Genomic DNA, 13,213 nt, shown 5'->3' with positions numbered 1-13,213 from the left:
CCGTACCCTGTCACACACAGAGCAGGGTCGATCTAGGGGTTGGGGAGCTCCCCCCTGTCATGCACAGAGCAGGGCCGATCAGGGGGTTGAGGAGCTCCCCCCTTTCACTCACAGAGTAGGGCCGATAGGGGAGTTGGGGCACCGCCCCCTGTCACACACAGAGCAGGGCGGATCAGGGGGTTGGGGCGCTGCACCCTGTCACACTCAGGGCAGGGCCAATGGGGAGGTTATGGCTCTACCCTGTCACACACAGAGCAAGGCCCGTGGAGGGGGGTTGGGGCACCACCCTCTATCACCCACAGAGCAGGGCCGATCAGGGGGTTGGGGCGCCGCCACTGTCACACTCGGGGCAGGGCCGATGGAGAGGTTATGGCTCTACCCTGTCACACACAGAGCAGGGCTGGTGGGGGGGGGGTGGGGGGTTGGGGCGCTGCACCCTGTCACGCTGATCCCGGTGCTGGGAGGCATATTACCCTTTTAATATATAGAATACAGGCCTGGTGCATGGGTAGGGGCTTGCTGGTTTGCCCTGAAGGTGTCCTGGATCAGGGTGGGGGTCCCCACTGGGGTGCCTGGCCAGTCTGGATGAGGGGCTGAGGGCTGTTTTCCGGCTGGCGAGTGACTGAAGCTTCCAAAGCTTCCAACCGCTCCTTGTTTTCTTTTTCTTTTTTTTTATTCTGGGCCAGCTTTAGCTCTGAGGCCTCGCTGCTGAAAACATCGATACAATGTTGCGATCCGGCTGGCTTTCAGTCCGGCTGGTTTCTGGGGTTTTGTTTAGCTTCTTATTTGCAACATAGTACATAGTTGCTTAGAGTTGCAGCTGAGAGGCCGGCAAGTTAGGCGGGGAACGTTGGAGTCCGCAATCACTGGAGCAAGCAAGCCTCCCTGCTCGCTTCAGTGCATGGCTGCCGGCCGCCATCTTGGCTGACAGTTAATTTGCATAAGGATACGCTGATTAGCCAATGGGAAGGGTAGCGTCCAGGCCTAATTTGCATATTACCTCTTTATATGTATAGATAAGCAGGAAAGTCATGATTTGATTTTTATCCATGTTTAGTCTTGGTTTATCATTTCTTCTTTGTCATTTGTCACTTGTCAAGAACTATGAACATTCTAGAATAATCATTTGGATAAGTTGACTTTCTTTAAAAAGAAAACAAAATGTAAGACATTTACATTCGTGAAATCAATTGTCAGCACATAAGAGTGACAGGTCTTTGTTTCAGATGAGCTGTCATGGAAAAGATATTTTACCTCGTATATAGGAGTTTCTCAGACGTATAGACGATGGAGGAAGTGATCGCTTGGCCCTCACTGTGGATGCTTGCTTTCCAATTTAACCCAGCGGGCTCATTCTGGGTGGACCAGTTGCCCAGATGTAAACAGCTCTAAAGCTTTCAGACTTGAATCTGAACTGATTTGATTCCAGGAAATTGCTCAACCTTGATTATTCTGCTGTCAGCCTGGTCTGGCAACTGGTTCAGTGAGCCTGCCTATAAGGGAGGTTGCTAGGGGGAACAGTGGTTGGGGGGGATTGATTAATTGAGAACCATCTGGGGATTTTACTTAATTAGAGGAAATTTAGAAGAGTCCATGCCATCAGACAGTATCCTAATCCATGGTGCTGAGAGTTTTCTAGATTGAGCTTTTCAGAATATTAAAGATGGTTAAACAATCATTTTTCAGATACTCCTGATATAATTATTTTTTATCACTTAGCATTGCTAATGATAAGCAAAGAAGTAGTTTTAAAGTGATTGCCATAGTTAGGGTAGTATCACAATTATCACAGCAGGCATTGTAATTTCCACTTTAAAAGCCTTAAAATTAATGCAGCATGTTGCAGTTAGAGCAATGGTTAATCAAGGAAGAAAGGGTAACATATATTTCACGGCAAATGCATGTGTCCAGTAAATCTGTGTTGTGGAAATACATTGTAAATAATTTTGGGGAAAAGTGTTTTTATACATCTTACTGAATAATAGCACTAATGAGAATTTGATTCTTAATACAATCTCAAAGCCATCTTAAGGCATTAGTAATACAGCCTACTCCTTTTTTTTTTTTTTTAGGACTAATTATTTTCAAAAAGTGCCTCCAGGGTATATTTGGAAGTGTATATTAAAATAAAAATGATACTGGTTGACAAGTAAAACACATTATGGTTTAAAGAATAAATTAATTGTTTAATAAGTAGCTTTGTTGAGCCATTTTATATGGTCAAAAGATATAATTTTTGGATTTTAAAAATAGTTCTGTGCATACTTCCATATCTTTTAACAGAATAATTTATTTTCTGCTTTAAGATTTTCCAGTTAAAAATACATTAGAAGGGCCCTAGCCAGATTGCTCAGTTAGTTGGCTTGTTGTTCTGTACACCAAAGGTTGCGGGTTAGATTCCTGGTCAGGGTACATACCTAGGTTGCAGATTCGATCCTACTTGGGGCATGTACTGGAGGCAGCTAATCAGTGTTTTTCTCTCTCTCATGGATTTTTCTCTCTCTTTTTATCCCTTCCTCTTTCTATCTAAACATATCCCCTGGTTAAGATGAAAAAACCCAACCTTTATTAAAAATTACGTTAGAAGGCTAAAAGCTTTTATTTTCCTAAATATTGCTCTGTGCTCTGATTTATTTGCTTTTTTTTTTTTTTTTTGCTTTTTACATCTTTGGAATCTTGGTAGACTACTATATATATATATATATATATATATATATATATATATATATATAATCTTAAAAACTACTTAATTACTGAAGGATATGGAATATCAGTCAAATGGCATATCATTGCAGAAACAAACAGAAATCAGATTGTATACTTTCCTTTCAAAGACAATGGCATGGATGTATACATCAGGGAATCATGGTGTTCTTTAGGATATGTAGATGAATGTGTATTGGAAGACCTAAAATTCTATAGATACATATAATCTACTCATAAGTTGTGACGTTTTTGTTCTTATTAATTAATTTAAAATTATAGTTGACATAAAATATATTAGTTTCAGGCCAAAAATAAGCATGAAACCTTTGTTTTACTTTTGAAGTGCTGTTTGAAGTCATTGGCTTTTATACATGCTTGGAAAATGCTAAAGAAAGAAAACAACTGATTCTGTTCATAACATATGCTTTTCTGAATGTTCCAAATTCATATATCTTTTTAACATGGATAATGGGAATCCTCTTAGGTTATGTGTGTGTGTATGTTTGTGTGTGTTTTCTGAATTGGTAGAATACTTGGCTTGCTCGTGTGTCTTGAGCTTTTTGTTTGATAATCTTTGACTTCAAGAATCTTATATTGTCATTTTTCCTTCTGTGTATTGCTTTCAAGCTGAGGAAAAACAAGAGCAATATGTAATAAATACTGTCTTTTAAAGTTTGAATTTTTCATGTCTAAAAAGTGAGAAGGATCAATGCTTAAGTGAGTACTTTTAAAATATGTAAGCAGTCCTATCAAATGCTATTAAGGAAAGGATAGATCACTGATATATATTGTAGGGCCAAAGTACTTTACAGTTGTTCGTATGGAAAATTATACAATAATTAATGCATAATAATATAAGAATAAACTCTGTTTTGTGTACTCACAACTGTAAGCCTACTTTTGCCCCACCCTGAATTAGCATAATTTAGCAATCTGCATGTTCCCTCACAGGCAAATAAATAACTTATTATTATTATTTTTAATTTCCTTGTCCACCTTTGTCATCAGGCCTTTGAGGAATTCGCTCCTACTCCTATGTCCACCATGGTTTTAGACAGTCTCATTCTTTTGGCTTTACCCGGCCATTACAGTTCTTTCATAATCTTTGCTTACGGCTGACCTTCTTTGGAAGCAGGGTTTTCTTGGTTAGAACATTCTCCCTATTGTTTTTGACTGCGATGTATTTTTCCATTATGTGTCACATTTCTCATGGATTTTTACACCTGACTTCCCCTCAACCTGTTTCATTACATGCAATTTTGGCCATTATCTTTGGCGACCTCAAAGTTTCAGTCATTAACCTATTTAATTCTGTATCTTCATACTTCACTAATTTCCTAATTTACCTTCAGACCACTCAGCAGCTAAGTTCTGTGACTAAAATTTGTTATCATTTGTAATTTTTGTATGTTCAGATCGCTAGTTCCAAAATTACAGTCTCTGATCTTACACATTTCCTCTTTCCCCCTTTCCTTTTTGAACCATTGGCATTTGATTTTCATCTTCCTGCATTCCTCTGGTTGTTCAGTCATTTCCTGCAATCAGTTTTTTCCCGTCAGACTGGACTTCTTGAAAAGCTATTCTGATGACATGCTCACTGGCATCTTTAATTTCTTCCTTCCACCTCACACATTTTACTGACCTGCAATCTATAATCAACCCAGCTCTCTACTTTTTCTATCCCCACACAAAACTTACATAGAAATGTCAGTGGGCTCCTATAGTGGTCTTGGTTACTTCCCCACCCCAATCCATTCCATTCCATTCCATTCCATTCAGAAATTCATGTGGCCCAAGTACTAGGCATGCAAGCCTATTCTGATCAATAAATAAAGAATTCTCTATGAAGTCTGTTGGGGAGCTTTGGGTAAACATTTACTCGCTCTTAAAAATGATGCATGAGAAGAGAGCTTTTTTCCTTCTCTTGATGTTGTATTTGGCTGGAATGCCTGGAATGGCCGAAGCTGTCTTGCTATGGTCCTGAGAATGAAGCCTCACACAGAGAGGGTATTGCTGAGAGAAATGCAGAGAGGTGGACCTGAGATTTGACGTACTGTGTCTGCAGCAGTCCTGTCTCAGGAGATGATAATAAATTACCTGGTGGTTTAAGCCAACTTGGATTGTAGTTTTTCTCTTATTCTCAGTAGCTGATGTGAAACAGCAATTCTAGGTGCTATTAGTGAAAGAACCTAAATATAGGATTGGCTAAATGGAGAAGTGGGGTGATGACAGGGAGGATCATACATTTCTAAAGGGAAAGTTGGCACACTTTACTGTGCTATTGGAAGTAGTTGGTTTAACCATCAGAAGGCATACCTCGGGGCATTGATGCTACGCCTCAAAGTGTGGTATTAAGTGACCAGTAAGAAAACTTTAGGATGTTGGCGTATGTTGTATACTTCTTGCTGCCTTCAGAAAGGTCCTATAAGAGAAGGACAAGTATGGGTTAAAACTGGTCTGTCTAAAAGCAGAGAGCTAAATTTTTGGTGTGGAGAAATTGAAAATCTGCAACCTGTAATCCAAATTTTCTGAGTATGATAATTTGGAGTCTTTTAGGGTTGGAAAAGTCAAATTATCCATCCTGAAGTTAGTCCAAGCAAGAGAGGGAGGTCAGACACATAGCAGAAATAAATATGAAGTAAAAAAAAAACACACACAAAAAAACAACCCAAAAAACAACAAGCCAGATTTCTTGGGCCCTTTTCAAGCACTTCTATACTTAAGCATTCCTGGCCACACAAAGGAGCCCCATGTCCTTTGTTTTGAGTTTCCTCAAGGTAAAGGCTATTCAACTGAGGACTCCTGGGAATGTCTAGAATATTGAGGTGGGTGGTTAAGACACTGACATTTTCAGACTCAGAGACAATGTCTAGACAATATCTAGAGCTGTAGCTACTAGCCAAGCAATTAATCAGAAACAAATGGATGAACTTAGTTTTTAGTACCTGTGTTGCCAAAAAAATTTCAGACTTGACTGTTACTTTTGTCATGAGGTGATGTGATGTGTGTGTGTGTGTGTGAAACCTGCAGAATTGTAGAGTAGCAGAGCCTGAGCTTTGAAGGATTCTTCCTGAGCTGTTATGCCCAGATTTCAGGATCCCCAAGAAACCACATCAGGGAGCCAGCCAGTCCGATGCAAAAGCATAAGAGTCTTTATTCGAGCTAGCTCGGCTCCCCCACCTTGCCGACGCAGCGACAGAAAGCAGAGAGAGATAACTCTGTGTGGAGACGGGTTATATAGGGGGAGTTGGAGGAAGGGGAGGAGAAAGGACTGTGCTCTGCCGATTGGCCAGGCACAAGTCTGTGTCTTGTTCCTGGGTGTGGCTAGCAGAGGCTTAGACTTCCGGGAAGAAGTTCCTTGCCAAGCACGTGGCCAAGGTAAGATGGGGCACTTACCCTGGGGCAAGGTGGAGGGCGTAGCCCTTACCCTGGGGCAAGGTGGAGGGCGTAGCCCTTACCCTGGGGCAAGGTGGAGGGCCTAGCCCTCGCCCTTTCATGAGCCACCCAATCAATTCCTGCTATGTGGGAAAAAAAAATATCCTCACTGTTTAAACCAACTTTAGGAAGACATGATAGTATTTTAAATCAAAGACATTTTACCTGCTTGAGCTTCATCTTGAAAATATGATTTTTATCTTCGGGGCTGCACAGAAGTCTCTCAACTCATGGCCAGGGGGCTTTGTTACTTGTTCTAAAAATTAATCACTGTATTTAAGTCTCCTCCCCTTTTTCTCAGGTGGTATTAGTGTCCTTACAGCCATGACTTGGTTCTGTTCCTTTTTGTCTTCTCTAGTTGGTAAGTTGAGTGACCTCCCAAAGACATTTCACTCTTTGACTGGACCTGTCAATAGGATGAGATATCACTCCCATGATTATGTTATGTTAGATGGCACAGTTGACCTTAAGATAAGGAGATTATCTGAATGAGCCTAATCTAATCACAAGAGCCATTAAAAGCAGATAGAATTTTGTCTGTTGGGATAAGGCAGTGATGGCAAACCTTTTGAGCTCGGCATGCCAGCATTTTGAAAAACCCTAACTTAACTCTGGTGCCGTGTCACATATAGAAATTTTTTGATATTTGCAACCATAGTAAAACAAAGACTTATATTTTTGATATTTATTTTATATATTTAAATGCCATTTAACGAAGAAAAATTAACCAAAAAAATGAGTTCCTGTGTCACCTCTGACACACGTGTCATAGGTTCGCCATCACTGGGATAAGGGGAAGTTAGAGGGATTCAGAACTATGAGATTTATTGTGGTGTTGCTGGTCTCAGAGACAGAAGAGACCCTGAGCCAAGGAGATCAGATGACCTTTAGAAGTTAGAACAACCCTTGGCCCAAAGCTAGGAAGGAAACAGGAACCCAAGTTCACAGAACTAAATTCTGCCAACAATATGAATGAACTTGGAAGCGGATTCTTCCCCAAAGGCTCCAGACTAGAGTCCAGGTCAGCTGACACCTTGGTTTCAGCCCCAGGAGACTCCTAGCAGAATGCCTTGCCTGGAATTATGACCTATGGACACAGTGAGGTAATAAATGGATATTGTTTCCAGCCACTAAATTTGTTGAAATTTGTTACACTGCAGTAGAAAAACAATACATCTACCCTTAGGCTTATCTGTATTTCCAGCCATTTTTCCTGCCTTACAATCTTTCCAAAGTGAACTCATTTATCTGTGTTCAGTGTTTGCAATCCAGGGACACTGACTTATCAGTTATTCCTCTTCACAGTTTTGATCACTCTCTTGCATGAATACCAAGGTTTCTCCTTGAACTTAAATCCCACCCCTGCTTTTTGTATCCCCTTTCCCACATGTGTTCACAGCTCTATGATGTAACTACTATGCTCTTTATAACGATAATTTCCTTAAGGCCATAGAACTACTTATGACTGGACTGAGAAGCAAATTCAGTTCTCTGGCCAGAGCTCAACTGCTTAATCACCCACCTACCTCCTTTATTGTTTCTCATGTCAGCTTCATTCTGTTTCTCCCTGTTTGAACTGAGGGATTTGAAGAAACTTCGCTTTTGAGTGATTCACTAATTTTATCATGGATTGTTTCACACTGATGTATTAAAATGTGAAGTGTCAAAATGTCTTGCAAGTATTGAGGCAGGATAGTAAGAGGCTAGAAAATTTCTTGGCAAAAGGAACTGGGAAACCCAGATAGATAGTTAAACAGCAGTTTGCAGCCATCTAGTAAATCTAGGTGCCAAGCAGTTTGCAGCCATCTAGTAAATCCTATCTTCCCCAAACCAAGGACACTCAAAAGTAAATGCTTTGCACTTCTCCCCAACCAGAGGGTAAATAGCTTAAATCACCCTATTCAGGGAGACAGATAGCAGAAATCCAATTAGTGCCATTTGCCAATCATACCCAAGGACAAATGAAGTTAAGGGAATAAATCTCATTTTGGCACATCAGCATAAAACTGATGAATATTCTATTGAGATCCTCCCTGAAGACCTCCCCTAAACTCCCAGCCTTTAAACCCCCACAAAAGTCAGGTCCCAGCTTGGGCTCTCCCTCCCTGGAGCACGCCCTCCCCATTCCCCTACTTCCCCCTTTTCTTTCCCCACAGGCCTGCATCTCCTAAACTCAAAGAAATCCCAGAGAAGCTTGCAACCAGTGCAGCATGGGCAGTAGCAGTTTATCCTGGACAAACCCCCTGTCCCTAAGGCCCTCTTTTTCTCAGACTTAGTGAGCCAAAGTCACCCATCCTAGGCTCATTCCCCCCCCAGTACCTCTCCTGTTATTCTAGGGCTAGGCCCTTCTTTGTTCCACTGTCCTCAGTTTTAATAAATGTCCTCTAAAACTCACCTGGCCAGTCTGGTGTGGCTCTGTGGTTGAGCATCTCAATTCCCTGTCAGGGCACATGCCTGGGTTGTAGGCTCAATCCCTAGTAGGGGGCGTGCAGGAGGCAGCCGATCAATGATTCTTATCATTGATGTTTCAATCTTTCTCCCTCTCTCTTCCTCTCTGAAGTCAATAAAAAATGTATTTAAAAAAATTTGCCTGGACTCCTGTTGTGAAATTTTTTCCTGTATGAAATCAAGAACCCACACACTACTGGCCAGCCCTATGCAGACCCACTAAGGGCCAGGACCTCTTTCCAGTAACAGTATTTGCATTTTAATTCATTATTTCAAATTCTGAAATGAGAATCTTAATTTTTTTTCTGGCTTTGAGCTATGGTGGGCATCAGTAAGCAGGTACAGATATTGTCCTTGGTGCCAGTGTTGGAGTTATGTTTGTGACAATTTCTGCTTCCTTCGTTGCTGGCTCTTTTATTTGCATTGATGATTAGTGAGAATTAGAAGGTCGGTTCTTGATCTCTGTCCCTCAGTGTATACCCTAACCCCCCTAAGGAGGCTGGCAGAGGGTGATGGCTGCCTGGTCTCTTGCCTTTTCTCTTGAGATCCTTCCCAACCTCTTCCAGTCTTAAATTAATCTCATTTCTACCTTTATGGGGGCCTCAAGACTCCTAGTTATGTACTGTTGTGTTTCTCATCACTATTGACATTATTTTATTAATAATGGCTGATTATGCCATTACTTTTCTTAGATTGTATCTGTGTGCTTTCCTATATTATCATCTATATCGGTTTGAGGTTTTTCCTTTTTAAAAGTATGGCATGGAAATGTAAATCATTGTTATTTTAAATAAACTATACTATATTATTTCAACCTCTGATAAATTACAATAGGAGTCTTTTTCTTTCCCTATTCTTTGGATCAATTTTATCTTACATTTAAATATTTATGTATGAGCAAGGATTGATATGTTTTGGTGATGAAAATCTGAAACATTTTAATGTGCTATTTCAGAATAATTGTATGTTTCCTCTTTTTCTAGGCTGAAATATTTTTAAAAAATCAAAAATAACAAATAAATATTTTTCTTTGTGAATTATACTTTATTTTGTTTTCTGGCAGTCTATGGTGACTTTTATTTTTTATTTTCTTATTTTTTCTATGGTGAATTTTATAGTAATTTTTTTTTGGTTTTGTGTTTTTAACCTGGTAGATCATAAAAGAAAAGGATGAATTGAAAAGCCAGCTTTATGTGGCGTTACAACAAATAGAGAACCTTCGAAAGGAATTGAACGAGGTCCTAACCAAGCGGGCCCTTCAGGAGGAGGAGCTTCACTGCAAGGAGCAGAAGCTAAGTGACGTGAAGGCTCATCAAGCTGACCTTGAACTAGAAGTCAAGGATTCCCTGGACACCATCCATAGGCTAGACACTGAAATCCAAAAGCAGAATAAGCTTCAGAGCCAACTGAAAGTGGAGAAAGCTCACCTGGAGGAAGAAATTGCAGAACTAAAGAAGAGCCAGGCCAAGGACAAAGCTCAGCTTCTGGAGATGCAAGAGGCCATCAAGAACTTGAGTGCCATCCGGGCAGACCTGGCTAATAAATTGGCCGAGGAACAGAGAGCCAGGAAGGAAGTGCTTAAGAACCTTTCTGACCTCAAGACACAGGCGGAATCTAGAGATGAAGAAACAACTACAATCATTACCCAGTTAAAACTGGAACGAGACGTGCACCAGAGGGAGCTGGCAGATCTCACATCCTCACTGGAGAATGTGAGAACTAAACACGAACAAAACGTCCAGGAGCTCATGAAGCACTTCAAGAAAGAGAAGAGTGAAGCCGAGAATCATATCAGGACACTTAAGGTACATGTGCTGAATTATCTGATGGTACTGAAGGAATTCTTCTGGTGGCTCATGAAGTTAATAAAGCGTAAACTTTTAGAGATCATTCTGTATCCCCAAGCACTGACGGGAAGCTGAAACTAACAATAAAGAGGCTTATCCATGGCTGTTTGGCCAGGTTGAAATGAGTTATAGCAGCCACCTGGGAGCACCTCTTTCGGAGCACTGAAGCCTTTTAAAAGGAACCATTAGCTATTTGGGGAGTTCAGAAAAAGGCAGAGGTGGCAGTAAGTTGTGGGTCTGAAACGTGCCCTCATTCAACATTTATGACCTCCTAAAATATAAAAGGCAAAGACTTACCAAGGCCATAGAAGCTATAACCACAGCCCTTATTAGTATGGTAACTAAAGTGGATAGCTTACGGGCTGTGTAAACCTACGGCTTTTGAGATTTACCCTTCCTTTTCCAAATCAAAGGTGCCTGGGTAAATGCATAGTTGAGTTCTTGCATTTGGGGAAATGTTTCCAATTCTAATGGTATTAGCATTTCACCATGCAGCGGCTAAATAACTTTATAATACGATTGTCAGGAATATGATAAATCTATCCCTTCTTTCTGCTTCATTTTTTTCTCTCCATGGTGCTTATCATCATATAGATTCCATATTATTTATTTTTTTAATCAGTCTTTATTGGAATGAACACTTGTCAGAAATATGAAGAAGAGCTGATCTTGAAAATAAAAGATGGATTCTATATTGATTGATTAGCTGTGACAATCATAATAATAGTAGAAGACATATTTTAGCACTTACTTTGTGCCAATTATTACTATAAGAACTTTACATGTGTTAATTTAATATTCCTGCAGACTGTATGGTATTATTTTCTCTCTGTTCAGGAAATTGAGATATGGGAAGTTAAGTAACTTGCCCAAGGTGGAAAGTAGTTGAGGCAGCATTTAAACCCAGGTAAAGTGCCTATTTCTTAAGTACATTGCTGTACTGGAAAAGGTTTATTCTTAAGGATGTCTAGGTATGGACTTGGGAGACTAGATGGATAACGAGGCTATTTGTCAAGATAGATAATACAGACAGAACAGATTTGGAGAGAACAATACAAAATCCATGTTGAGTTAGGAAGAAGGGAACTTAAGCCTAACCATGAAAGTCTAGGTAGAACAGTCATTACATAATTGGTTAGATGTTGAGGAGGAACTTGAGATTAAAGTTAAATATTTACAGCCAGTAACTCATTGGTGGTCATTGAAATCATGGGATTTGGATGAGGTCATGCAAGGAGAAGGAAGAGGATGAAAACCCTAGAACATCAACGTTTAAGGGAAAAATTGAGAAAGATCTTTGGCAAATAAAAATAAAGGAACATATGAAGGAGAGGAGGAGAACCAGAAGAGAGTGGAAATTCAGGTAGAACATTTTAAGAAAGGTATAGTCAAGAGTGTCAAATGTGGCACACAGGCTAAAAGAAGAATTAAAAGAAAGTTTATTCTGTTTGTGAGAGATTGGTGGAGAAGGTCCATGAGGAGATGTGAGGAGGTCGGATAAAAAATAGAGTAGATAGCACTTAACAGGAGACAGGGCACATCTTCCTCTGAAGGGTTTGAAAGAAACCAGTAAGATTGAGTAAGCTCATAGTCTGAGCTTATTGATGTGAATGCTAACCAGTCTCTTTCCTCCCTCTGAAGTAGAGCAGGGCAGCAGGGCAGTAAGTAATTTATGAGTGGCGAGACGTAAACTGCTCTGAAGACTGGTAGAAACTGCATGAGACTAGTCTGGGAGCATGTCATGCACTGATGTAGCTAACATTGGTGAAGAAGTATCATGAGCAAAGGAATGATAGTGGAAGTATAGGAATCTACAACTGTAGGTTGCTTATTTGGTCAGGAATTTTTATGTTAGAGTTTAGATTTTCAGAGTTAAAGCCCAAGGTGTGATAATGCAATTGGTTCTGTTGTGGGATGTGGATGAAGGTGATTGTAATACAACAGGTCAGATAACTTTGATGTTAGTTTGTTGGATAGATATTTGGGTATTTATGATGCTATTGTGAAGGCATCAATTGATCACATGCCAGAAAGGATGACTTGTCAATCAGCTGTTGCCATCAGGGAAGGGAGAGTTGATGAGAAACAGTGTGAATCTCAAAGGAAGGCAGGGTTTTTAATGAGGATAGCTATATAGTGACTTATTAGGTCATGGCTTGAGAAATGGTTCTTTCCAGGATGGTCCTTTCCCGTAATGCGGCCTAATTCTTCAAGGACCAATTAATTTTTCATCTCTTCTATGGATTCATTGAAGTTGGGATGAATCTCCAATCCTCTGTGTTTTTATAGCTCTTTGTTGTATAGGATAGCAAGCACATTTAGGCTGCCTTATATTGTTTTTTTTTTTTTTTTTATATTTTTTTTATTTTTCGCTTAAAGTATTACAAAGGGTATTACATAAGTGTCCTTTTTTTCCCCCCCGCCCTTGACAAACCCCTACCCTCCCTTACCCCCCAGTGTCTTATGTCCATTAGTTATGCTTATATGCATGCATACAGGTCCTTCGGTTGATCTCTTACTCCCCTCCCTCCTGCCCCCCAACTCTCTCTGGCCTTCCCACTGCAGTTTGGCAATCAGTTTGAGGCAGCTCTGCCTCTGTATCTATTATTGTTCAAAAGTTTGTAATGGTCTTTATTATCCATGAATGAGTGAGATCATGTGGTATTTTTCCTTCATTGACTGGCTTGTTTCACTTAGCATAATGCTCTCCAGTTCCATCCATGATGTTGCAAATGGTAGGAGTTCCTTCTTTTTAACAGCAGCATAGTATCCATCGT

General features: G+C 40.3%; 1 protein-coding gene across 15 annotated transcripts in view; it reads left to right on the top strand.

The window, feature by feature from the left end:
• Positions 1-13,213, top strand: part of CEP128 (centrosomal protein 128) — a 335,869-nt gene that overhangs the window by 119,657 nt on the left and 202,999 nt on the right. For all 15 annotated transcript variants that reach the window (XM_023752499.1, XM_023752495.1, XM_023752498.1 and 12 more), the window contains one exon: positions 9,744-10,394. In XM_023752499.1, the coding sequence (XP_023608267.1) occupies positions 9,744-10,394 (651 nt within the window). The remainder of the gene's footprint in view (positions 1-9,743; positions 10,395-13,213) is intronic.

Source organism: Myotis lucifugus, unplaced genomic scaffold, assembly GCF_000147115.1.
Source record: "Myotis lucifugus unplaced genomic scaffold, Myoluc2.0 scaffold_34, whole genome shotgun sequence".
In the NCBI taxonomy this organism is placed as follows: Eukaryota; Metazoa; Chordata; class Mammalia; order Chiroptera; family Vespertilionidae; genus Myotis; species Myotis lucifugus.
The sequence above is the reverse complement of the archived record's forward strand: the minus strand, read 5'-3'. Positions and strand labels throughout refer to the sequence as shown.